The following is a 27160-nucleotide window of genomic DNA, read 5'->3' on the forward strand; positions in this document are numbered from 1 at the left end:
CAAAGCAACATGCAGTAAGACTGCCAGTATACACAGGACATATGTTTCATGCGCTGGTTTCACACATCTAAACAGAAAAAGCTGAAGTGGAGGACTGAGTGCAATGCATGTGACCTGATTTCAGACTGAAAACTTTGTTAGAGCGACCCTAAGATCTTATTCCCCCCCCCCCATTACAGGAAGCTGTGTTTAAAGTACGTAGATTAAGAAGCAGATGAAGGAAAACAACTCATTCACTGTGTATTTTGAGAAAAGGCCATCAACAACCCCTGCAGAGCATTTTACAAACATTTTAGGATCAATTACAACCTTGATGATTTGACTTGATTTGTAACATGTGCGTTGTGACGTGGACACTGATGCCACTGTTTCTGGCTGGTAAGAACAACACTTACATCTCATTTAATGTTTTATTTAAAGTATTTAAAAAAAATCTTACAGGGTATGAATGAATCCATCTCTTTCAGGTGTTCTCTGCAATACATGGGAAGTGGTATACCAAAAGCAACATATCTGTGCAGTGAAAGGCTTGTCTGCTGTCATTCCTTGTTCATTCTACTATCCTGACAAACTGAAAGTGAAAAGAGTCATGTGGGGTCAAGTTATTTCTGTCAGGAACTTAAAAAAAATCACTACAAAATTTCAGTATATTGGTGACAGAAATCACAATTGTTCTTTAAAAATACACCAAGTGGAACATAACGATACAGGAAAATACACCTTCAGATTTACAACTAACTCCAAAGAAGGCAAGTGGACTGGTAAAGAGGGCTCAACATTGAAGGTTGTTGGTAAGTTTTCACAATATAAATGTAGTTGTGAATCTTCTCAGAAGTTCAATACATAAAGTTTGAATCTAAAGCAATAGCCTACTTTGCTCTTCTAGATTTGAGCATTTCGGTGACAAAGCCTAATGGAAACAGAACAACAAAGGAGGGAGACTCTGTGAATCTGACCTGCAGAAACAGCTGTGATGGTGGTAACCTTTTATCTGCTTTCACCTGGTTTAAGAATGGAGAACCCATAACTGAAGGACCTACACTTTATTTAAGCAACATGTCCTACACAAACTCTGGAAACTACACTTGTTCTCTGAAAACACACACAGGAACAACTTCAGGAGTCATACATATTGATGTTGAATGTGAGTATTGGACACAAGATCACTTGAATGAGAATGAAATAAAAACGATGTGATTTAGATCATGAAAATGAAATCTACCAATTTGCGACATGATTTCTGTGATAGTTAACAGCTCCAGTTTTCTTTCAGATGGCCCCAAGAACACATCAGTGTCTGTCAGACCATCGATGGAGGCAGACGCCGGCAGCAACATAACCCTGACCTGCAGCAGCCATGCAAACCCCCCAGTGGAGAATTATACTTGGTTTAAAATAGATGACGGTGATATAATGGATGTTGGAAACGGGCCTGTGTTCGTCCCTGGTGATGGTGGCCAGTATTTATGCAGTGCCACCAACAAACATGGAAGCCAAAACTCCTCTGTTATTACTTTGAAAATTAAACGTAAGTGGATATTTATTTGCTCATATTACCCGTCCTTTAGTGTCTTTTCTCTAATTTAACTCATGACTCTTTTGTTTTGACTTCATCATTGTATGGGGTCCCACTGACCCTACTGCAGTATGTGTAAAAATAATGATAATATTTGCTAAATCAACCATTGTTTTCCTGCAAATATATATATATATATATATATATATATATTAAAAACTTAACTTAAAAATTAAGAAATATATATATATATATATATATATATATCTAAATTTTTAAGTTGTGTGGAAATGACAATAAAGCGGTGTAATTAAACCAAATGTGTTATATAGAATTTGCTGAACAAATGTACAGTATGTTATAGCTGTGTTACTTATGTTTGAAGTGAATAGACCCCGGGGAGTTGGATTACTTGTAAGTGTTATAACACATGACTCCAAATAGGGTCATTTGAATTAATCCCTTTTGTAAATAATTTTGTGCCACATATTTGAGGACTGATTAAACAACGAGTCATTAAAACAGCTCTAACACACTGCCTTTGTTTTACAGCATACTGGGCAACATGTACCAGAGATGTACTAACCGTTGCTACTGTTGCTGTGCTCCTGATTGTGATTACTGTTACCGCCGTCAGAAGGTAAGCTGTATTTGTAGCCCCTTTTCCGACATGCACCAGACAAGTATTTAAAATGATGCTTTACTCATGCTTACTTAAAAGTATGGTGATAATACATTCTCTTTTACAAGTAAAAGTCCTGCATTCAAATCCTACTGAAGTAAAAGTATATAAGTGTTATAAGTAAAAAAAATTTAGCCTATTTTAAGTGTCAAAGATAAAAGCACTGATTATGCAGAACGGACCCTGTTACCGTATTATTATTATTATTATTATTATTATTATTATTATTATTATTATTATTATTATTATATCTTATTGATTTGTTCATTCAGATTTAAGTATAAGCAACATTTAAATGTAGCTGGTCGAGATGGAGCAAATGCTAATTACTTGTTATACTGTTTGCCAGTTTAATCAATGGTAATGCATAATATCTATAAAGGTATCATATGTATGTACCGTATGTAAAGTCTTGAAGGTCTTGCACACAGGTGTTTTCACTTATGTTACCTAATCAGGTCCTGTCAGCAAAACAGATCAAAAGCATCTTTTGGTTTTCACTAAACATGGCCTGATGTGGCAGAATTAATGACAGACCACAAATAAGATCCTTGCACTGTTATTAATTGCTCAGGGGTTTACTGATATATATCACGATCATGTCTTAGCAAAGATCACATTTCTTTGTTTCAGACTCCACAAAAAAAAGACATGGGTACCAGAGACAGAGGAGGACATACAGGTGACCTTTTCGTGGCATACATTCTAGACAGTACGCTCCATACTATATTACAATTAGGGCTGGGAGTCTCTCAGAGGATGTCTGCAAGTCAGTTAAGCAGGTAAAAGGCAAGTCAAACCCACATCCTCATCCACGTCTCTGCTCACTGATATACCATGATGGACATCAGATAAGAGAAAGCGGAGGTTGTTTTGGTTGAGTGGGTGAAACAGAAGCTCATAACAGAAACATAAAGGTAGAATTTGAAACATAAGGAGGGCATTGTTCAACACTAATTGAAATTGTTTTTTTTCTTTAGGATTGTATGCAGAATACAGACTATGTCAACTGGCTGCCCTGTGACAACCAATCACAAGAGGGCAATCAGTACGAGGAAGCAGCAACGGAAGTCGTCTATACAACTGTACACTTCACCAACAAAAGAAAGTCAAACATGTGAGATGTTTTTACACGTAATTTGATCCATTTTTTCAACGTTTGATGCATTGGAGGCACATGAACTGATTGACTGTATCACCTGCAGGCTACAGCAGATGGACTCCCATAATAATGAAGACGTAGTTTACATCACAGTGTGCAGGTGAAGCTCAGGAAACACACATTAAATGAATGATTATTTGCGTAAAATGGCTTCAGTGCAAACATTTTTGTTCTCTTTTTCAGGAACCAACTATCAAACCCTTTATAGATTGAGCCTCCCCAATTTGAAATCAAACGCACGCCGTTTTGCAGTAATTAGTGGATTTTGAGGGTATTTGGTTTCTGATTTTTTTCTTACTTTTTACAAATCTGTAAGATGTCCTACACATGCATTGCAGTAAAGATAAATATTATAATCCAGATGAGAAAAAAAACAAAACATTAGAACACATCTTCCCCTTAACACTAGTAACTCAAAAGATAAGATACCACCAAGAGTCATAAACCAAAAACAGAGTTTAAAAGAATCTTATTGGAATTTCTGTAAATAAGAGACATCTTCATGAAGGTACAAATTATTGTGTAAATTTGTTTTTGTTTTAATGCATGTTATTGTATTTCTTTCACCGTTCCTCTGTGTCAAATGTGTTTGGATCGTGTGCATGCACACACTGCCTTTTAGGTTGCTTTATGGTGCTCAGTGTTTTATAAATCACATGGACTCCTGTTTTGTGCTTTTGGCACTGTAATTTACTGTCTGTAGTCTTTAGTTCCTGAGCATCTCAGGAGTTGTCTAAAATCATGTTCCCAACTGTAAACCTGCGCTACTGACAAGGCTGTAAAAACTGGAAATACGTGAAATAAATAGCTTAATTATGTGAGATACAAATTATTGTATTGGATAAATGAGAGCAAAAGAAAAACATTGTAGCCTACAGTGAAACTAAATTTGTCCCTGCTGTCTTTCTTTTTGTTGATGCAATGAGTTAAACTCACCAGGTCCACACACACATAATACATACCACATAGAGTCATGCATGCAGGTCTTCACTGCAAAAACTACGTAATGTTTAAAATCTTAAACACTCTTCAACATAATGTACCAAGAGAATGAGGTGACTTCACTTGTTTCTAGTAATCAATTGACAGAGATATCCTCTTCTTTATCCCACACATTCTTCTTCCTCGCAAAGCATTGTGCCTGCATTACCCACAATGCATCTCTATCGCTGACAATTTGATCAAGCAGAGCTAAGAAGTGGACTTCAAGTATGGTGAGCTCACTTCTCTTCAACTCCACACCTCCAGAATCTTTTCATTTTCAAACTTGTAGTCTTCAGCCCCAACCAACGCTGACTTAAGTGACATCATTTGAGGCAATTTATCAGACTTCGCTCAGCTCCCTGGAGCCACAAAAGGCTTTATACAACTTTTTCAAATATGCAGTGCAGTGGTACTTGTGATGGGTAAAACTGAGTTTAATAGTATCTATTGGTACAGTATATGACAAGGTACAGATTCAACAATACTCTAGTTCACGTATTGTATGTGCATAGCACTTAGTGGCAAGTTACCAAAAGTTAACATGGGAAATGAATACGGCTAAAAAATACTTTAACAATTGAGTACAGTCATTACTCTAAATAGTACCACTTGGTTAGTGTTGTTTAAAAAACAACGTCACAGTACCTCTGACTGCTCTACCCACAAGAAAACAACATTATTAGTGCGTGATGTGCACCGTTTCCTCTATGCAGGGCCTGGTTCCATATGTATACCACTCAGGTTCAGAGTGAAGCTGTGTATTGAGTCTGTGGTGTGAGTGACCTGATTTCAGGGGCTGAAAATGTTTTCAAGAGACGATCTAAAACGGTGCATAGAGTACAATACAGGAAGCTTTGTTTAGTGGAGGAATAAGAGAAAAGACACACTAACTCTGTGAAAACAATTAATGTAGCCTGCAGAGACTTTTGCTGAAAGTTTAAAATCAAATAGAGACATGTGTGTTGAAGGCATAAACCTGACATGGACACCGATGCTGCTGTTTCTGACTAGTAAGTACAACATTTCACTCTCATTTAAGGTAGCATTATTATGGTGAAATAATGCATGCATCAATACATTTGTTTCAGGTGCTCTTTGCAGTCAGTGGAAAGTGAATTATCACCCGCAATGTATCTGTGCAGTGAAAGACTCGTCTGTAGTCATTCCTTGTTCATTTTACTATCCTGACAACCTGATAGTACAAAGTGTCCAATGGGGTCATGAAAAATATAATATTTTTGTTGGTCCTTTCATATTTGACAGCAAGTTGAATAAAACCTCCTTGAGATTTCAGTATATTGGTGACACAAATCACAATTGTTCTTTAAAAATACACCAAGTGGAGCATAACGATACAGGAAAATACACCTTCAGATTTACAACTAACTCCAAAGAAGGCAAGTGGACTGGTAAAGAGGGCTCAACATTAAAGGTTGTTGGTAAGTTGTCATAATAAACTATAGTTGTGAATCTTCTCTGCACTTTAATCCATAATTAAACTGAAGCTGTACTGTGCTCTTCTAGATTTGAGCATTTCGGTGACAAAGCCTAATGGAAACAGAACAACAAAGGAGGGAGACTCTGTGAATCTGACCTGCAGAAACAGCTGTGATGGTGGTAACCTTTTATCTGCTTTCACCTGGTTTAAGAATGGAGAACCCATAACTGAAGGACCTACACTTTATTTAAGCAACATGTCCTACACAAACTCTGGAAACTACACTTGTTCTCTGAAAACACACACAGGAACAACTTCAGGAGTCATACATATTGATGTTGAATGTGAGTATTGGACACAAGATCACTTGAATGAGAATGAAATAAAAACGATGTGATTTAGATCATGAAAATGAAATCTACCAATTTGCGACATGATTTCTGTGATAGTTAACAGCTCCAGTTTTCTTTCAGATGGCCCCAAGAACACATCAGTGTCTGTCAGACCATCGATGGAGGCAGACGCCGGCAGCAACATAACCCTGACCTGCAGCAGCCATGCAAACCCCCCAGTGGAGAATTATACTTGGTTTAAAATAGATGACGGTGATATAATGGATGTTGGAAACGGGCCTGTGTTCGTCCCTGGTGATGGTGGCCAGTATTTATGCAGTGCCACCAACAAACATGGAAGCCAAAACTCCTCTGTTATTACTTTCAAAATTAAACGTAAGTGGATATCTATTTGCTCATATTTAGTGTCTTTGATCAACCTTTGCTTGAACAGTTGTTTTTTTTTATATATTTTTTTTATTTAAGGCTCATCAAAGCTAAATTGAAACAATCATTTTTAAACGAGTAGAATATGTGTCACATCTTTTGACTTTCATTTGACCACTTCATTCTTGTCTCACAAAGCTAAGACACTGCCTTTGTTACACAGAATATTGGACATTTACCAGAGATGTACTTATTTATGCAGAAATTGTTGCTGTTTCTGTGCTTCTGATTGTGACCACTGTTATTGCCATCATAAGGTAAGCTGTATTTACACTTTATCACTTATATAGCTCACATACACAACAATCATGCGATGATGTTCAAAAGTCTTTTAATGTGTTTCAGACTCAACAGAAAAAGGACAAGAGCACCAGAGACTGACTGTGAGGAGGACATACAGGTGGCACTATCATTATATTGACTATTTAAAGCTTATTATGGTTCTATTGTGTTCTGAATTTGTACGTGATTTAGAGCTGGGTAACATATACAGTATCCTGCACATTACAGTTAAGATGTTAGTTGCACTGAGGTTGTCTACAAACATGTTGAGCATGCAAGCAAGTTCAACCCATGAGGTTGTTTTTATTGTGTGTAAAAAGGCCATGCAGTAGGGCGAGAACTGAATGTAGAACTGAGAACTGAATGTAAGAGGAGGGACCGTGTTGTATTGTTCTACACTAATTCATCATTTTTATATTCATACATATTCAGAATACAGTCTATGTCAACTATCCTGTTTTTCACAATAACCAATCACAAGAGAGAATTGGATGTGAGGAACAAACACTAGAGCTCATCTACACAGCTGTTATCTTTCACACCGAGAGAAAGTCAAACATGTGAGATATTTCATGTTACCTATTTTTCACATAATAATTAATGTTGCATTAGAGGCACTCATCAACTGTATCGCCTGCAGGGAGCAGCAGATGGCCTCCCATAACGATGATGAAGGTGTGGTTTACAGCACAGTGTGCAGGTAGGCTAAAGCTCAGCAAGACTTATCTTTAATCAATAAGATTATTACAAGACCGTGCAAATGTTTTCTTTTTTCCTTCTTTCTTTTTCAGGAAACTCTTGAAACCTTCATATGTTGAAACTCTCTGATTGGACAACACGCACATGCCGTTTTGCAGGAAAAGGAAACAAATTGTGGCAAAAAAAATCACAAACATACAAAAACACATTTTCTTCTATCAACGCTAATTCTTGTTGATCAAAGTGAAGACCAAAAAAATGAATGTCAAATGTCAAAACATATCTCAAGAAAAATAAAAGTTAAGTTGTATTATTTTTTTAATGCATGTTATTGTATTTCTTTCACCATGCCTCTGGATCATATGTGTGTGCATGTGCACTAGCTGGCTGTTAAGTTGCTTTCTGGTGCTCAGCATTTTACAAATAATAAATGCTCTTGTTTTTCTTTTTTTTGTGGAAGTTCATTTACTGTCTGAAGTCTTTAGTTCCTGAGGTTTTTAAAAGTATTTTAGTCATTTTATTACCCAAGCAGGCTACAGATGATTGGAGCAGGTTCAACAGGCTATAAAAGATGGAAATATGTGAAATAAATGAAATACAGACATGTATGTGAGGTACACACTATTATAATACACAAATGAGAGAAAACTAAAACATTGTACAGCGAAAACAAAAGATGTTTTATCAGGGAAACAAGTTAACTCACGACTCATTAAGGTTCAGTCTTCTTTCTTCCTATTAATGTAACACTGTGTCGTCACACTTACATTTGGAATACTTCGTAACATCTGCCTGATTGTCCTTCAGTGTTTCAGTGATGGATGTAGATGAAATAATACACCTGCACATTTAATATGCAAATATTCATCATTGATAACTATAAGCTACCTGCCATTCAATGTAACCTCTTATTTGCCACAACAATGTGGGCAAAAAAATGGCCTTGACATGCTTCTTCTCCTATTTCTTGTATCTGAGACAATTAAAGACTCTCGAAACAGCTCCTGTTATTCTGATTATTTCCACCTGTGCAGTTTTATTTTAAATTTTACTTGTGCATGCAGTTCTTTTTTTTGCTATAGGGCCAGAGGACTCTCTCTCTCTCTCTCTCTCTCTCTCTCTCTCTCTTCCATACAGGTTGCATTGTGAAGACAAGTTTCAATACTTTGAGATCTGACAGCCTGAATGCAACACATACCTGAGCTGGGAGTGCAGTCCAAGTTACCATGATAACATACCCGCACAAAATGAACCTGAAACACTTAAGATACAGTAGGTGTCTCCAGAAGATAGGTTAGGTGACTTTTTTATTTTTTATTTTAGAGCACAGCGTCCACTTGCAAACGTGGTTGAAATCATAAAATCTTGCCTGGTCCCTGCACTCAATGTCACATTCTTACTCTAGCTTCCAGATTATTCTGCCCTCTGCTGACAATTTAAGAGCACAGCATCCTAAAATAAGTTGGTGTTGAGCCTTCATTACTCAAATGAACACAACTCTCCTCAATGGAGAAGTGGGTGTCATGTGAGAGCTGTAGAGAGGCACAGCTCATAACAGGATAAAAGTTCATCCCACAGACATCACTAGATGCTCAGTGTAAACAATAAACATCAGCAGGTTAAGCATGTTTCCCTTTACTGAGAATGTACACAGACAGGATAGTGTGAATATCCTTTCTCACAGTAAACAACGCAGCACACAGTATTATTGGTTCTTACTTTTTTTCCCCTTCTTATTATGGATGGATTGTTTACCTAGAGAGAGCATTATGCAAGAGCTACAAACACATCGCTTCGCCTGGATCAATGTGTTTGCTTTGCAAAGTTGAGGGGCACATACACTGTGCTAACAGTGTAATATATTGCAGGAACTGGTCCAGTGCTGCTACTTTGTGGACATTTTGCTGTGGTGAAAGACTTCTTGCTTTTTATTTCCACACTTTAACACATAATGGAGGGATTTCCAGTAGCCTGTGATCATAGTTTTCTACTGTTGGCCACTGGACAACAGCCAGCTGAGTGTGTCCTTGCTCAAAGTGAAAGTCAAATACAGCCACAAGCAGATATGTTTATCTGAGCGCCTGAATGCTTCGTGACCATATATCTAACCAGTGACTGAATTAGACAGAGTTTAGGTAAAATTCTGCAAGCACTGTTGGGTAAAAGTACTCACTTGTACTTATGCCACAAGCCATCAAGACAATGCTACTCTTCATGAAAGCTTTTCTAAAGGGTGCACATACAGACTTAGCGTTTTAAGACAACGTGCCTGTAGGACACAGTTATTTCTAAAAAATAAAATACAAAAGGAAAATCCCACAATTTGTTTAACTAAATCCCTTGATGGACCATGACTCCCTATCTAGCAGCCAATCCTGTCCAATCATGCTTTCCATTATTCAGAAAGCACATGTCCCCTCTTGGATTGTGCCTACTCTGTGCTTCACTTGATTATAAATCAAAACTAGAATTATTGATCAGTGTCATTAGAAGAGGTTGTTAAAACTAGGCTACGTGGTTACATGAGAGTCCCAATTACTTTCCACACCTGTGCATGAAAACTTGCTCTACCATCCTCCCCAGTCCAGAAAAAAATACTGATATGAGTCGTTAAGAAAGTAAACTGTATTAGTTGATGCCCATTTCTGATATCATTAAGAAAGTAAACTGTATTAGTTGACGCCCATTTCTGATAAAACGAAACTTTACAACACATGCGGAAACGGCATGACAGCAGGGTTTCGGATGTGATTCTACTCTGCGGTAACGTTAGGTCCAGTAGAGATGAATTCTGGGCTTTTCCTTTTGCAAAAGAGAAGAAATATTGAATAAGGTCGCGCACAGTCTTTGCAGGTAGGACATGTTTGTTACTTCTCTGTAGAAAGCTGGAAGTGATAACGTCAGACTTCATGACAAATTAGAAAGAATAACCTAACGTTAATCATATTAGCTGGAGTAACGTTAAGTCAGCTAACTTATCAGACCTCGCTGTCACGGGACTCTTCTGAATAAGTCTGGCTCAAACGGGTTATAAATGCAATGCCATTTGGTTGTCAGTCGTCCTTGCATCCTACAAATTGTATTATTTCTTTCTGGAAAGTGAGTCAGAGAGCAAACAGACTCAGCTAATGTAAGCTAACTTAACGTAACGCTGTTACGCAGCTTAATAGGTTGGCTGTTAAAGCCGGGTTAGTAAGCTAGATAGCTAACTCGCTGCCTAAATGTAGCAAGGACACTTATTTAGTGTGACACAGAGCTGTTACGGCAGTTATTGTGTCGTGATTATGCAATAAGAATGGTAACGTTAGCCGCTGTGTGTTTGTTTAGTTGGCATTCCCTTTTGCTGTTGTCGAACGAGGTTATAGGTCGACATTTCTATTTTCATTCTTTTCTTTTTTTGGGTCGAAACAGGAAGTGACGCACATACCCAAAGATCTTTTCATTAACAGGGTGCATCACTCTATGCTTAAAAAAACGTTGTCCCTCTTTCCAGTCTGTAAATAAAGATACTCTCTCCTTCTGCAAACTTTCTTTGCAATCCTGCAAACCTCGCTGCACCATAATAATACCACCGCGATAATACATAAATGTTTCTTTAATAATGTTGTTTTACAAGTTTTTCAGATTAAACACAGTTTGGGGAACAAATAAAGTCATTTTGTATAATTAAGTACACTGCCACACCTAGTTCCTGCAATTCTTTTGCCATTTCTTCCTTGCCTATCAATATTACCACATATTTGCCGACATAACAATTATTTCACGCATTTTTATTTGAAAAATAATCACAGAAAGTCTCAGTGAGAGAGAAAGTTGAGTCACAAAATGTGACAATATAGAGTATGAACAGAAAGTAGCAACAGGATGAGATGTGTCCGTCTAATTATTTTCACTGGTTAGTGGAAAATGCTGCGCTAAACTCTGAGCTGAATAACCCTGTTACCTCACATAAAAGACCCACAAAAAAAACATGTATGAACAAATATGCAATAAACTTAATCACATCAGTGCTCTCTCTGGGTTAAACATTCAGGCTATAATGGTTGCCTCAGTGTGTTGTCTTAATACATCCATGGTTTCAACAAAGAGCGAGCAGCGCAGTGATTTTGTCCTAAAACAGGAAATGAAGCATAGACCACTACAAGTGTCACTGGATCCCTTTTTTTCAAATTGTCTTTGGTCATTTTCAACAAATAATAATCAGTGATCATTTTGGACTTTTCATCCATCACATCAAAACAAATCACCAAAATAAAGAATTATGTAGTTCAAAATTTTAAACTCATGGCTGAAAATGTATGATTAGCCATTTTGTAGGGCAATGGTGATTTATAGTTTCTTTACAAGTGTTTCGGCTTTTCAACAGTAACTGCAGACTCAGGAGTGTCTAACTTCTATATGGACAAGTAGCAATTAAGGCATCCTGTCATATTAAATCCACTGCTCTTTACACCCTGAGGAAGGTTATTTGGTACAGCAACATGTGTTAAATATTTTATGGCTATGCAAGTATTATTTATTTCTACAGAAGAGTACTTTTTTAAAACTTTTTTTCTTCTTTTAACTAATTGTGATCAATGTTATGTTATCTCTCTAAAGGCTCAGGCTAGTGTTATATATTTTTTTTAAAGGAACTTGGTCTATTCTAGTGCGCAGTGAGACCTCCTAGTTTTTCTTCTCTTTGACTGAAGTGAGTTTCTTGTATAATTCGCGGGACCGAAGGTGGGCGTGCAGTGGCTCACTGCATAGTTATATCCATTTCAATCACTTGATGAAATGTTGATAGGCCAGTTGGGTAAGACTGCTCAAAGTCCATGTCAATGGAAGAAACAAGTTTTAGGCGTTTTTTTTTTTTTTTTTGGCAGAGCTGAACTCTGTTCATGACGTAGCGAAACTGAAAGTGAAAGGAATCTGCTACAGGGTGGGACCTCAAGGTACATTGCAGTTGTTTTTTCTTTTGCAGAGATCACTTGTGTGAAGATGAAGTGCCCAGGTTGTAGACATCATATTGCACAGAAGACCGCCAAGTTCTGTAGCGAGTGTGGCCATAAGCTACCTGTCCAACCTGCAAACACACAGGGTAAGTAGATTCATTTATAAATGTATTTTAATAAAATATATAATAACATAGAAAATGTGATTAATGAGGTCCGAACAATGTATAAAAGAGCAACGGTTGTTTGTTAACACAACATCCAGAAAATAATTTGGAGGACTGATGAGACTGTATAACAGTGTGCCATTGAGGGCTGAGTGCATGTTTCGATTGTGTGTTTGATGGGACTACCCTATCAATTGGCCATACAATTGCCACAATCATTGGTTTAAACATGAAACATAATTAAATGTCACTTAGTCCCTAAATGATAAATGTAACAACTTGTATGTAAAGTAAGTAAAAATGTTTTTTTTATTTTTTTTTTTAAAAGTGGGTTCAACACTTCAAAGCCTTTATTTTGTATTGTCATGCCATGAGCCTGTGTTGCAATACTTATATAGCACTTTTAAAAGCAAAAGTAGAAATGACATGACATGAAAATAATAAAAGTGTGGACTTGGTCAAGTGTCTCTTACCTCAGGTTGGCAGCATCCCTGCATTATCTGTCCACACATTTGCAGACAGCAGGACATGTTGGGCTTAAACAAACCCACTGAGTAAGATTACATTTAAGATCAAGGTTATTGTTGTGACCTACTTTATAAAAAGCCTATGGGGAAAATGCAAGCTTCAGCCAGGTGACATAATGTAGTAGTAAAAAAAAATTAGCCTTAAGCAAATAACTACTGTCGATAACCCCCAGAGCAGTGTAGTGTTCACATGTCTTTGGGTGCACTCTGATTTGTATACCATTTATCTTTAATCCAGATACAAGAGATCAGCCCAAATCCTTGGTAGCAGACTCAGAAAGTTCGAAATCAGTTTCAGAGACAAACGACCCACCTGTGGACAGGAAAGACTCTGATAAATCTCCCAAACGACCGAATGATGAGACCATCAGCCAACCAAAGAAAAAGGTGCGTGGAAAAGCAGTTACACACCGGGCCGATAATCGGCCGTTGGACAGTCTGGCGAGGTCAGTGACTCGAGTCTGTTCGGTGTGTTCCGAGCCGCCGTCCTTCGGAGGAGCTGTCGGCGGTCATTTTGGCCGACCTGACGTTCTCAGTCGGGACAGGGCAGTCGGGACTCACCCGGAAATGGCAAGCGGGATGAGCGTGACTAAGCCTCTCAAAATCTGACGAAAATCTTTTAAACTGACCTTTGTCGATCTGAAATGAAGACAGATTCAGCAACTGCATGGCCTATTTCTCGCTTAAAATGTTTTCAGAAACACGTTTCGGTGAACTATTTTAGTACAATATGAAATCGTAATCTTAATGAGTCGCCAGTAATGGCCTGTTCGAAAAATCCAAAATCTGGAAGCAGCAGCCAGATCCATGTGACGCGTTCATCCAATCAGCTGCTGGTTTTAATTTTTTGGGCGACAATACAGATTAGCGCTGCCTGCTGTTATGGAGATGTATTACGTCTCGTCGCTTTGGTGTGTTCCGAGGCACTTTTTTGACCAACTCGGGGAGACTGATCAGTCACACTGCCTTTTCTGCCAACGGTCGGCCGTCTGGTTGGTGTGTAACTGCCTTAAATGTCACTGTTTTTCCTGTTGTTCTGCAAGGCAGACATTCTTTGTGCAAGAGTTAAATACAGACTACCATCATCCCTTTCTAATAGTTCCAATAATAGTTAAGTCAAGGTTTGGTCTGCCTTTTAGTTAACATGTTCTGCCAACTTCAGACTCTAGAATCAATTGGACTATGACTTCAGTTGAAAGCTTGGACATGTTCATTGAAAATAAAAGTCAAAAAGACATGCTTTAAGTTAATAATTCTAATAATGATATGCTACTTAACGTTATCTCACAACATTTGGAATGCCTTTTGTTTAGATCTTTAGAAATAAAAAATGTTAGTCTGTCAATAATACTAAGAATATGTTGACTCTATATTTAGATTAAAGACTACATCATTGTTTCCCATTAACAGTAAAGTGGTTTGTAATGCTGATCTTCTACCATATGCCCTTCATAGAAGAAAAAAAAGAAGAAGAACAAAAAAAATAAAGATGGCAACTTGTCATCAGCCCAGTACCTGTCCCATCTCTCCCTGGGAGACAACCAGGGGAGGAGGACGCAGGGTGGAAAAGACTCTTCTGGCAGTGAAAGCTCAGATAATGCAATGGATGAAACACCAGACTCACTCCAGGATGGGCCCTCCTCACAAGAGAGCCAGCCTAGTTCTTTAGCAGCTAACATTCCTGCTACACCACCTGAAGACACACACATCGTTGAGAGTGAAAAGGCTGCTGCCACAGAAGAAGCAAGGACTGTGGGACAGCCTGAAGAAGCTCCAGGTAACCCTGATAAGGGAGAGAATAACACACCGAAATCAACTCCGGATCAGACACTCAACACAGCACCAGCTGACACTCCGACTCCAACTCCAACTCCCATCTCAGGTGATAGCAAAATTACGACTTCTCAGTCCGGTTCAGGAAAAGGTACAAAGGCCACTAACCCTGAAGAACAAAAGACTGAAAAGAAAAACTCAAAGAACAAGAAAGACACAGCCAAACAACCTGCACTGGACCAGAATGCCAACATGGAGCAAAATGTGCAACAGACAGAACAAGGCAAACCGAAGGGAAAGAGTCAGCAGGACCAGAAACAGAAGCAGGCTGTGGTAACTAAACAAAAGATGGTTTTTGGCCCTCAAAATATATCAAAGGTAAGGTTAACTATACTGTATGGAAAACAATCATTATTGACAGAAGCCCACATTTTGTTCTTTATTCTTTTACTGGAGAAAGAGTTTAAGGTGTATACTTAACCTACATATGTAATGCTACTTGTACAGGCTGACAGCACAGGCTCCAGTGTGGACCCGCAGGGGACAGTAGAGGACATGGCGGTTCAGGCCTCGACCGCAGCACAAACCTCCGACTCTGACCATGGAGGTAAAGACGGCACTAAGGATAACTCACAGTCCAGCACCCGAGCTGGCCCGCCACCCAAAAGGTGATGACTTTCTCTCAGATGGTTGTACCTATTTGCTTTAAGATCACCAATGCCACTTTTATGTGTGTGTTATATTTGCTATATCTGTATTTATTTCTTTTTGCTTTTTAGGCTAACCAGGAACAACACCATTGCTGCACGAGACAGACTCACTATTTACTTCCATGCAGTTCTCTCAAAAGATTTCAAATTTGATCCAAAAGAAGATCGTATCTTCATCAGGGCTGGGTCCCGCATAGGGACATGGGAGGAAAATGTAGTTGAGCTGACTGTGTTAAGGTACGTATTCTTAAATGAATTGTCAGTTTAGCTCAGATGGTGGCCTAACACATGGGCACATCAAACAAAGATACACCCAAAAAAGAATCCTCCAGAATTTAGTTTTGATTAGGAAAAAATAACACTTTCCCACAATCATTGCCCTATTTAAGTACACATACTGTGTATGTACATATTATGCTACTTGCTTGTTGACAAACTTGCTATAACTCATAGACTGTATAATATTAATGGACAGAGCATGTGTGACGTCACCCATTGGTTTGTGGAGATCTGCTATGAGCTGTCGAGTTTGCCGTTACGGGCGCAGCCATCCTGGTTGCGGATGTGACAATTTTAGACTAGAGGGAGGAGTGAGGGAGGAGCCCTTACACTATATGTTACGTTACACACTTTCACTGGCAATCACATCATAGCCACGCCCTAAAACATCCCCTGCTTTATCGCCGATTTTAAAATTAACGAGACCATAGTTCAAAAAATTAACATCATTCTGTGTTGCAGTAGACTTAAAACTAGCAATTGAGACCATAAACTCATTATGAAAATGTTTACTGAGGTAATAAATCAAGTGAGATGTGGTCACTTTCTCATAGTCTTCTACAGAAACCGACCTCCTTTTGCAACCGCACGTGTCGCCCCCTGCTGGTCAGATAGAATGCAGGTTTAAGGCACTTCCGCATTTGCAGCACTTCGCCGAACCGGATGCTTTGTCCATTAATATTATACAGTCTATGCTATAACTACATCTACGATCCCTAACTCAGCGTTAAGCTACCCCCCCCTAGTGGCAGCGGAGTGCAATGACTGTGGATTTGTTCATAGACAAACTGGGCTGCTCTCAATGTCCTATCTCACTGGGATAGTTTGTCTTTGGGGTTGTATGAGTTACTCATCCATAGTCAGTGTTGTACTTACAGTTTGGAGAAGCAGGCAGGAAGACAGGCACGCATTCTAAGTAATGTACTGCTGTGGATGTGAGCCACAACTAAACATATTTTAGCCACCTAAAAAAAAAAAGGCCCACCAAAAAAATCTTTACCTTGCTCTCAGACAGCCCTGTTCAAGTTTACGTGGGGGGAAATAAAGCCATTATCTATGTTCTTGTCAAAGCCGCAAGACTACAAAAAATACTACAATAATTTTACCTCGCAGAACACGAGTAGTTGGTCTAACAATGCCTCGATCGGTTAGTCTTTTGTTTGTTTTGTTAGGCAAGGCAAATTTATTTATATAGCACATTTTAGCATCAAGGCAATTCAAAGTGCTTTACATAAAACATTAAAGAGCAATTAAAACATTCATTAAAGAGAATTGAAAATAAAAGCAAGCTAAAATAGAATATGACAGGTATAAAATACAAGAACAAAAGTTGCAGTGCAGTGTAAGAACAAATGCTTGATTTAATAAAAGGCAGTATCAAACAGAAAAGTCTTCAGCCTTGATTTAAAAGAACAGAGTTGCAGTGGACCTTTAGTCTTCTGGGAGTTTCTTCCAGATATGTGGTACATAAAAACTGAACGCTGCTTCTCCATGTTTAGTTCTGACTCTGGGGACAGAAAGGAGACCTGTTACTGTTAGTTCTTAACCCTTTTAAAACACCAATGTCCCACAATAACAAAAACAAACTTACTGTTTGAGGCAGCGGTAGACCAGCAACTCCTGTGTTCTGTGAGATAAAATGATTGTGTAAACTTAAACAGGGTTACCTGACGGCAAAGTAAAGCTGTGAAAATATTCTAAATATAGCGTATACCAGAGATGGTGACTCGAGTCTGAGACTCGGACTCGAGTCGCACTTAAGTCGTACAAACAGCTGACCTCATGTCCCCTGTCCTTTGCCATAATGTGCAACGTAACGCATGCGTTATGCCTTATGTGCGCACACTCACGTAAAACGAAATACATTGACATGGCGACACCAAGTCCTCCCGGAGTTGTGCCTTTTGTCATTAGTTTTGCTTTCAATAACTTGGTAAACAGTGGCAGTAAGCCAACAGCTACATGCAAGGTGTGTATCACCGGATCAACGTCGAACTTCATCAGGCATCTCAAAACGCATCCAAATAGGTCAGTCACTCACACGCTAATGTGAAAGAGACATTACATTTAGCATATATATCGTCACAGGTAACAAGCTAACCATCGCAAAGTGTTGTGCTAATGCTGGGAACAGGCAAATTGTATCTTTATAGTTAGTAGTTGCTGAGGCTCAGACATTCATGGCGCACAGGAGGCGGGACGCACAGATCTCCCCAGGAACAAACGCTGCGTCGGGTGGGCAAACTCATGTGATGCGTAATTGATCCCGTGGATGATTTGTAGGCTATTAAGTGAACAAGGTGTACCCAGTCCACCAAACACTGGGCCGTCTTGACTGTCTTAATTCTGCACATATTTCTGTTGCTGTAGTCCTATTTACTATTTCATTATTTCATCCATGCGTGGCGCAGCGGATCCGTGCGGACTGTCACCTGCTGTGGAGACGCTGGCCTCACTAACCTCTCCTCCTCTGAGTCGGATCTTCCTCGCGCTGGACTCAGTTTCACTGAGCGTACTAACACTTAGAAAATAAATGGCATTACATCAGTGAGTTCAAACTGCTTATTGTGCATAATTTGGACTGACACTGAGATGCATGTTGTTCTGTAACTGGTGTGGCGCTGCCACTATTCTCTTGATTTCCACTTCAAAATTTTTTTGAGTGAAAGAGACGTTTCATTTAGCATATATCACCACAGATAACAAGCTAACCATCGCAAAGTGTTGTGCTAATGCTGGGAACAGGCACATTGTATCTTTATAGTTGTATCCATATGATGTGACAGACTTAGGTTAATATTTCACCAGGTCTGAGGGCTAGAGGGATGTGTTAATGTGTACTGTATGGATGGTAGCTACAGGACATGCTTTGAATTCATAAGATTTAACAATACAGTGTTAGGGAGAGATCAGATGGCCAAAGACTTGAGACTTGACTTGGCTAGCTGCGGCTTTAGCTGCGGCCCATGTTTACAGCAGTACATTGCTTAGCTTCCATGTCGGTACTCCTGCCTGCCTCTTACTAGGGGCTTGCTGACCGCCATCTACTGAATGTAATACACTGACTATGGATAAGTACCCCATACAACTCCACTTCAAAAACTTCAAACCATCCTTTAACACCACATACATTTGACTTTATTTTCCTTTTCACGCAGGGATCTTGGAGAACATGGTTTTCTGGTCGTGGGCAGTCTAACGACAATCAAAACTGAAGCTGAATCTGTGTCGATACCGTACAAATATGTTGTCTATTACAAAAAAAAGGACAGATATGAGTATGAGTACATATACAAACTGGATTCTACACACCAAACGACCAACAGATGTTTGTTCGTAAAACCACGCCTTGTCAATGAAGACGGTAAATGTTACGTTCACTTCGTCCAGCTGTAACTATATTTGTTTGCATGCAAATGGCATCTGATTTATTATAGTAGGACATATTTGGGTTACACTTACACTTATCTTTTTTGTAAAGGGGACTGGCATCAATATGATGACATCATCTGTGCCGAGCCATCGAAGAACATGCTCAAACGCATTAAAGAAACGCTCTGGCCTGAACAAAGGAGAAATCTGATTCAAGGCAGAGAGATTGCGGGGAAAGTAATGCTCGACACCATATTTGATCTTCTCAGGATCTGGACTTGCACCAATTTGAGAAGTTTTCTGATCCAGCTGAATCAGTTCTGTCAGGTTTATGGGGATCCTTTTGTGTATGAAGAAAAACAAAAGAAGTGGTACTCCTTAAACTATGGGGAAGATGATGTAAGTTCATAATCTTTGTCTAAAAAGTCTAGGTCCACTCAGGTATGGACAGCCCAACTTAGTCTCTCTGTGTCTCTGGTATAATTTCCTAGGTGAGGAGGATGCTCAAAGACTTCATGCTGACAAACGTGATTCAGTTGCTGAAGAATGGAGACGGGAAGATGCTCTATGTTCAGGATCCCATGAGAGCGGCTGTTATCATGCTCTTTGTATGGAGACAGCATCAATTTAAACTGGATAATGGTGAGCTCCATCAGCTCTGCAGTGCACTCTGTTTACCCAAACATGACAAAGAGGACTTCCTCCAGTACTGGACAGAGTTTTCTCAGGATGTCGCTATTTTCAAAGAGTAGGTACCTAATCTATTCATTAATGCTGTAGATATATAATTACATGTACCAATTATTTAAAATGATAGTCACAATCTACTGACTACAGAGTAACAAAGACTCTAATGTTCATATGCTAATAAAATGTTCTTTGTTGTAGTCTGCCAGATATGTTGGTGTATCTGATACGCGATGTGAAAAAATTGGGAATGCAACGATGGATTCTGGTGCTACCACTCCTCCACTTCCTCAGAGGAAACACACACCCCTTTGAAATACCAACTTATGAAAACTTGAAGTACGGCGTATACTGGGCAGGTTTGCAAGGCCTTGACATTGGTTCCTCAGCAGCATACATGAACAGTGAAGAGAGGAAGTAAGAGTCCCTCACACAAACATCTTCCAATGAATTTATTTGGAAATAGATGGCTATTACTTTACATATGTTTACTTACTCTTCTGTTTTCAGGGCACTGGTGAATTTGATGAAAAGCCACAGTCACTTGATGGAGGTTGATGCACTTTTAGTGCGATCCTGCACGTACTTGATGCCATTTGATGACCTGATGGAGTGTATTATCAACATTAACATTGAGCTTTTGGACATGCTTTATGTTTTCACTAACAAGGCTCCTCAGGATATTACGAGCAGTAACGTCCAGGTGAAGTGGAAACACTAGTTGAAAATGATATATTTCAGAGTTATAGTATTCATTAAACTAATGTTCTTGAATGTCTGCTTTACAGACAGTAACTCACATTCTCTCACATATCCAAGGAAACCTCATTGAAGAACAGTACAGGTGATTTGCTCTTCTAAATTTAGTAGATTTTCAGTTGAGTTGCAAAAGGCATGAAGTCACAGACGGATAATTTCTATTTGTTGGTTGAATTGTTAGTTCACCTTTTAGTTTTGTTCTTTCCATATTCCTGTATGACTATATTGCTGTGCAGATCATGAAACCACAGTTCAACATGGAGGGTGACATGTTTATTAAATGTGATGCTTTAACCTTCCGTTTTGTGTTATTGTAGTTATTTTACTGAGGCTTATAGGCGAGAGTGCCTAGTAACAGCAGTGAAACTGTTGGAGAAGCTCTGCAAAGGTGTCAAACCAGCATCATATACCCAGAACTACCCTGATATTCCTGTGGCTTGTATGAATCTGGTTGCATCAGTGTCAGACTTTGTTCACTGTAACAAACAGGTATGTGAAGTGAATTTTATATGGCAAGCTGTTAGCATTTCAGACAGATTTAAGTCTTGCTTTTCTCAAATACTGTCCTAATAATTCTCATTTAGGAGATTCAAGAAGGGGAAAGAGAGCAGCGACATGCAAAAGACTTCATCGCCATTATGAGGAGCTGGATAAGTCGCTCCTTCAAACAGAGTTTGCTCAACAAGGGTTTGTCATCCCTGTACCGTGTTGAGGCTACAGCAGAGATCGAAGTGAGCAGTTTTGTTAGATTTAGTAAATAAATAATACACAAAATATGCATGTGTACTCATGTCTTACAACCTATCAGTGGTAGAAAAAGCTGAAAAATGTTTTAATCCTTGGTTGTATTTTACAGACGTGGAACAACATAATCTCCATCCAATTCAAAGATGAAGAATGCACAAAAGAATGGAGACGGACATTCACAATTGATTTTGAGGGCAAGTTCAAACAGGTATGTGATATATCTTTTGCACATCCCTGTTACTTTTTGGTTAAACTATGAAATGGGACATATGTTTTATGTGTCTGGCTTTAGGAAACTGCTGTGGATCAAATTGAATATTACTGCACAAAAATGGAGGAACTCAGTGGAACCCATCCACACGTTGCTGCTAGTATTGAGAGGTGTGCTCTTGAGGCTGTTACATCTTTGTGCCAGGTAGGAAGCCCTTTAATTCACTTTTTAAATGTGCGTGTAGTAATCACATATTTTATAACATTTCTGGCCGTATTTAAGAAAAATAATAAAAATTGACAAAAATAAGTAAATTACAAATTAAAAATTCTAAAAACAAAGTCAGTCTGTTCTTATGTAGAAATAAAAGGAACTGCATGAAACACAGATTTGGTTCATCTTTTTAAAAGATGCACAGTAATGTTAATGGCTGTTTAACCTCATATACAGACCAAGTCTGAGGGAAAGTTGTTTGAGAGGTTGAAGATAAATTGGAAGTTCGGGAAACTCATCTCAGCCATTATCCAGAAATCTTGGCCAAAGGACCGACAAGGAAATTATCAGGAAGATGAAGAATTGGTCCTTCATCACCTCCTCTCCTGGACTGCCGCCAAAGACATTTTCCAACTACACGGTATCTCCTCAGAAATTAATAAACCATTACAATATGCACACACCAAAAAGAAAAGTTCCATAGGTTAGGCAGATAGGATATAATAGTAAAAAACAGATGATAGGAAACCAGGCTTCAGTTTATGATTGAATTCATGGCAGAAACTGAGCATTGTAATAATTAATGTGGTTTTAGACAGAAACTCTAACGTGTAATTTCTGTCATTGCAGGTGCAGACGAAAATGTGATTGATAAGCTCTCTCAAGATGCCAGGGACAGAATTGCTATAGCCATATCCTCATTCACAGCAATCAACAAGCAACTGGTCCATGGAAACATTAAGACCAGCCTACTCAACATCATTTTGGAGAAGAGAAACGTCTTCTTAGATCTGCTGAAGATCGGTAATAACAGTCTGCTTGTCATCAAAGATTTCCCAACATATTTGTTCAACATTTAATAATAAAGAACCCCCAGAACATGTTTATTTTGTGTGTGTGTGTGTGTGTGTGTGTGTGTGTGTGTAGATTGCCTCGCTGAGAATGAACAATACAAGGATAATGCCAAAATGAGGAGGCTGTTACAGTGCAGACAGGATGAAGTGAAAGCTGTGTACCATGAGAAAGAGCTTGTGAACGTCTTCTTAACAATGAGCCAAAAACTTAAGGAACATATGACAGGTATGGTGGAGAATTGGTCCGTTTGATTTTGACACTTGCGGCACATTTAACACATGCTTATTTCATTTCCATGACAGTTGATGTTGCCGACATGGAAGAGAGACAGCAGGTCAACATCGAGATCATGCCCCTGAACCATTTCATGGAGGTTCATCCATTTGACCAACTGCCCTCTGCCATGGCTGGTGTTGTCACCTACTTCGATCTGGGTGAAGAAATCAGGAACATGGCAGAGGTCCTGTTCACATTTAGAGAGAGTCATATATTCAAAGTATGCTGGGAGAAACATGCCAAACTCCTAGCCACTGAAGAAATGGAAGACGACAACCCTGGCGAACATGAAGTAGCAGACATTATGGCAACACCAGAAATGATACATGGAGACATTTTCGAGCCTTGTTTTGCTGATTACAAAGACATCTACACTTGTCTAAAGAATGGCAGCATTAGGCTTGAGGAGGTAAACCAGCTCTTCAGAGATTACAAGGGCAAGTACGAAGAGCTTGCTCTGGACCTGGACATCATGTGCAAGATCGATAAATCAACCGACAAACAGTGGATCCACAGCAGGGTTCAACAGATCGAGCAGTATCACGATCTTCATCTAGCTGTGGCTTCGGCTCAAATTATCATGATGGTCAAAGAGACGCTTCATCTTCAAGGGGACTTCAGGGTTCTGGAGACTCTTACAGAAGTTGTAAGTGGCCATGTTTTGAACTAAGACTTTGATTATATGAAAATTAATTAGGCTCAAAATCTCTCTGTGCATACCACATGTGTGTTAAGTTACTGTATTGTTTTTAATAATTTAATATTGTCTTTTATCTTTTCTCTCTTCAGAGTCATGCAGACTTTCAGACAGAGCAGCTCAATCGTATTGACAATGACTTGATGCAGGCCAAGATGGTCCTGGTGGACATCACTGAGCCCCGGAGACTGTGCCTACATGAGCTGGGACTCAGAGGACACTTTGTTAGATGGGTGAAAGATGCACTTGAAGGTAAGAATAGTTATTATCTGCTGTAGTCACAACACCAATTTATTGTAATGCTCATTCAGCCAAATTACATTTATTAATTTTCAGATATCAACGAGTTGAAAGTGTTCGTTGACCTGGCTTCCATTTCTGCGGGAGAGAATGACATGGATGTGGATCGCGTTGCTTGCTTCCATGATGCTGTCCTCGGCTACTCGTCAATGCTATATGAGCTCAAACCAGATGCTGGTTTTCATGTCCTCAAAGAGGTGCTCAAGAAGCTCTGGAGAGCTTTGGAGAATGACAGCAACTTACCAAAAAAACTGGTAAGAGGACACCTTGCTAATACTACTGCTAAAAGAACTCAACGACTCTTAAACATCACACTAACAGTTAGCATACTAGCCTTATGAAATGGAAAATGAATATTTAATAGCGTAATTAAGAATGATCTTCTTTTGTAGCGGGACAGTGCACGTCATTTGGAATGGCTGAAGACTGTGAAGGACAGTCATGGGTCAGTGGAGCTGTCATCTCTCTCTTTAGCATCAGCCATCAACAACAAGGGTATCTACCTGATCAGTGCACAAAGTGTTAAAAAGGTGAATAACAAAATCAAAGCTGATGGCATCCCTATGTACATGCAGCACAGATGTTTTTTCTCTGAGAACAAAGTTTCTACAATTAAAGTGTATTTCTGTTTTTCAATCCAGTTGAGTCTTGACACGGCCCTGAAGCTGCAGATTCCAGAGGAGCATGATGAGGGTCAGCAGATGCGCTGCTATTCTCTTGAGGACCTGCGGGAGCTGCAGAACAAACTCATGCTCATGTCTGGGAAAGGTGATCAAGGGCAGAATGAAGTTGATCATTTTACAGAGGTATATTAAAATGTTTCCCTTTTTATTTAATTAACTTAGGTCAATTTGTTTAGCATAGGAGTTTTAAATACTACTACTACAACTACCAATGCTTCTACTACTACTTCTATATAATAATGATGATGATGATAATAATAATAAGCAATTTTTTTTGTTCATTGTTTTCTCTATCTTTGAAGATGCATCAAGTTGTTGTAAAACATTACCAAAAATCACAATAATTAAAACAAACAATAAATAAAAGGATTAATAGAGTATGGCAAAAAGGGACAGAGCTAATATCTATTGACATCAACAGTAATGACTTGCGTGTACTTAATGCATAAAATGTAATGAATATGGAATCATTGTCATTAGCTCAATGTTTGACAGAATTCACATTTGCATCTGACTTTATTTTGTATTTCTTTTTCAGGTTTTTGCCAGTGTTCAAAGACTAGCTGAGGCATTCATTGCCCTCTACACTGCTGGGAATCCTCTGTTCAGGCACTGGGAAGCACAAATCAACTGCAGTTTAAGCTGCGAGGAACACAGCATTGTGATGGACTTCAACCTGGGCAGTGTTCTTAGTGTTGTCATTGTGGAGGGCAGTATAGAGGAGCAGCTTCCTGAATTTTGCAGGAAAATGGAAAAGTGCCTGGACTATTGGATGGATTTCGTGGACAAACAAAGATCCCAGCATTACTATCTGAACTACTATACAGCCGAACAGATTGTCTACCTCTGCAGCAAGCTGACTCAGCAAAATGTGACCAATATGGAGGACCAAGTTCTCATGCTGCTCTCCTTCGTCAAACCAAATTGCACAGCCTCAGACTTGAGGCAGGTCTGGCATGCACTCCAGTATGAGATCCTCACCAAACCACAAGAGCAAAACGAAGACATTGAGTTCCAGACTTTTGTTATGGTGCCAAGAAGTGAGCTCAGAGACCCAGACTTTACAAGTGAGCTGGATCCTCTGCTAAGTCTGGTGGAACAAGCAGATGGTTCACAGAAATTTGATCTGATATGGAATGCTTATATGAAAGACATGAAGAATTATCTTCCCCACATTCTTGATATAAAAAGTCTAGGAAGACTGTTAGAAATACTGGCCAACAAAGAAGATGAGAGTAAAGATGATGAGAGTGAAGAAGACATTTCTGATGATAACATTGGGGATTTCATACAGAGGCAGCTACCTAAAGGCTTGGCTGCCGGGAATCCAAACCTCATTGTTTGCCCACATGATGAGGTCCTGACATCTTGCATCTCTGTTTACATGAGTAGCGAAGAAGAGACACTTCCCACCTATGATGAAGTCCTCCTTTGCAACTCCTCAACACCATATGAACAGGTTGAGCTATTCCTCAGACGCTGTCTCAGCATAGGCTACAATGGACACAAGATATACTCTCTACTGTATGGAGATCTGCTCACTTATGATGTGAGCTCTAAAGTTGAGAACTTTTTTCAGCGAATGAAAATGCAGAGCAGGAAAGACTACAAACTTGTCATCATCTGCAGCTCGGAAAGAGAACATGCCTACCTTCCCTCAGCCTTCAGCCAGTACAGATTGCACATGGTTCCCCAGGAGCCATTGGCGAGGATCCAGAGGTACCTCCACAAACACTACATTGTCCCAGCAGATCAATGCAGTGCTGCAGCTGCATTCAAAGACCGACTGTGCGTTGGTGTTGTCTCATCCAAAAGGGCTGGTGTTGGTTAGTATATATGTACAGTACTCAGCTTTTTCAAATTAATGATGATGAATATTGTACTCCTAAGATTATTGATACCTACAATAGTTTTTTTTTTCTTTTCTTTTAAATGCAGGTAAATCTCTCTATGTCAAGAGACTGTATGAAAAACTGAAGCACTCAACCAAAAAGCCGTCAATGATGAAATGCATCCGCTTGATTGAACCAAATGTTGATGAGAATGTCATCCTTCAATCTCTGTTGAACACCCCCAAGAGGAAAGAACTTTTGATGTTCCATTTTGACATCACATCATCGGTAATAATGAGTCTCAAGTTAATGCTTAGTGCAATATATCTGTATTACTGTAATAGGACATGTATCGACAGCTTACATATGGTGTTAATGGACTGTGTTTTATGTGATTGAAAAGGTGCAGAAAGGTCTCCATGAGTTTCTTTTTAAGTTGTTGATTCTGCGCTATTTGATGGACTCTGAGGGAAAGACGTGGAAGTGCAGTGACACGCAGTTGTATGTCATAGAGATTTTAGAGCCGTCTGTCATGTCAACCAGAAATGACTCACGGCAGGTAAGAGTTTTTGCAATTTTGGCATTATCACTAATCA

General features: G+C 39.1%; 2 protein-coding genes across 14 annotated transcripts in view; both read left to right on the forward strand.

The window, feature by feature from the left end:
• The first annotated feature begins 122 nt into the window (after positions 1 to 122).
• Positions 123 to 7991, forward strand: LOC144530351 (B-cell receptor CD22-like). 9 transcript variants are annotated; one of them, XM_078269886.1, is made up of 17 exons: positions 127 to 378; positions 468 to 791; positions 887 to 1144; positions 1274 to 1528; positions 2069 to 2156; positions 2832 to 2880; positions 3179 to 3315; positions 3404 to 3460; positions 4494 to 5354; positions 5433 to 5783; positions 5869 to 6126; positions 6256 to 6510; positions 6725 to 6818; positions 6907 to 6961; positions 7276 to 7403; positions 7484 to 7543; positions 7635 to 7991. In XM_078269886.1, the coding sequence occupies exons 9-17, from the start codon at positions 5300 to 5302 to the stop codon at positions 7669 to 7671; spliced, it is 1293 nt and encodes a 430-aa protein (XP_078126012.1). In that variant the 5' UTR covers positions 127 to 378; positions 468 to 791; positions 887 to 1144; positions 1274 to 1528; positions 2069 to 2156; positions 2832 to 2880; positions 3179 to 3315; positions 3404 to 3460; positions 4494 to 5299; the 3' UTR covers positions 7672 to 7991. The 9 variants fall into 9 exon arrangements, 6 of the variants coding, with proteins under 6 accessions (XP_078126015.1, XP_078126012.1, XP_078126013.1 ...); XM_078269887.1 differs by having other exon boundaries at positions 128 to 378; positions 6764 to 6818; XM_078269890.1 differs by having other exon boundaries at positions 131 to 378; positions 5685 to 5783.
• A 2255-nt stretch (positions 7992 to 10246) lies between these two features.
• Positions 10247 to 27160, forward strand: part of LOC144529603 (E3 ubiquitin-protein ligase rnf213-alpha-like) — a 34412-nt gene continuing 17498 nt past the window's right edge. For all 5 annotated transcript variants that reach the window (XM_078268769.1, XM_078268772.1, XM_078268770.1 and 2 more), the window contains exons 1-27: positions 10247 to 10395; positions 12506 to 12622; positions 13409 to 13557; positions 14626 to 15321; positions 15451 to 15611; positions 15723 to 15890; positions 19091 to 19296; positions 19414 to 19703; positions 19796 to 20052; positions 20193 to 20408; positions 20502 to 20694; positions 20780 to 20835; positions 21068 to 21239; positions 21335 to 21481; positions 21607 to 21705; positions 21790 to 21912; positions 22159 to 22342; positions 22552 to 22725; positions 22849 to 23001; positions 23079 to 23698; positions 23842 to 24001; positions 24086 to 24303; positions 24442 to 24579; positions 24691 to 24855; positions 25271 to 26558; positions 26671 to 26852; positions 26968 to 27123. In XM_078268769.1, coding sequence (XP_078124895.1) covers positions 12523 to 12622; positions 13409 to 13557; positions 14626 to 15321; positions 15451 to 15611; positions 15723 to 15890; positions 19091 to 19296; positions 19414 to 19703; positions 19796 to 20052; positions 20193 to 20408; positions 20502 to 20694; positions 20780 to 20835; positions 21068 to 21239; positions 21335 to 21481; positions 21607 to 21705; positions 21790 to 21912; positions 22159 to 22342; positions 22552 to 22725; positions 22849 to 23001; positions 23079 to 23698; positions 23842 to 24001; positions 24086 to 24303; positions 24442 to 24579; positions 24691 to 24855; positions 25271 to 26558; positions 26671 to 26852; positions 26968 to 27123 — 6471 coding nt within the window. In that variant the 5' untranslated portion in view covers positions 10247 to 10395; positions 12506 to 12522. The remainder of the gene's footprint in view (positions 10396 to 12505; positions 12623 to 13408; positions 13558 to 14625; positions 15322 to 15450; positions 15612 to 15722; positions 15891 to 19090; positions 19297 to 19413; positions 19704 to 19795; positions 20053 to 20192; positions 20409 to 20501; positions 20695 to 20779; positions 20836 to 21067; positions 21240 to 21334; positions 21482 to 21606; positions 21706 to 21789; positions 21913 to 22158; positions 22343 to 22551; positions 22726 to 22848; positions 23002 to 23078; positions 23699 to 23841; positions 24002 to 24085; positions 24304 to 24441; positions 24580 to 24690; positions 24856 to 25270; positions 26559 to 26670; positions 26853 to 26967; positions 27124 to 27160) is intronic.

This window comes from Sander vitreus, chromosome 15 (genome assembly GCF_031162955.1).
Source record: "Sander vitreus isolate 19-12246 chromosome 15, sanVit1, whole genome shotgun sequence".
NCBI lineage: Eukaryota > Metazoa > Chordata > Actinopteri > Perciformes > Percidae > Sander > Sander vitreus.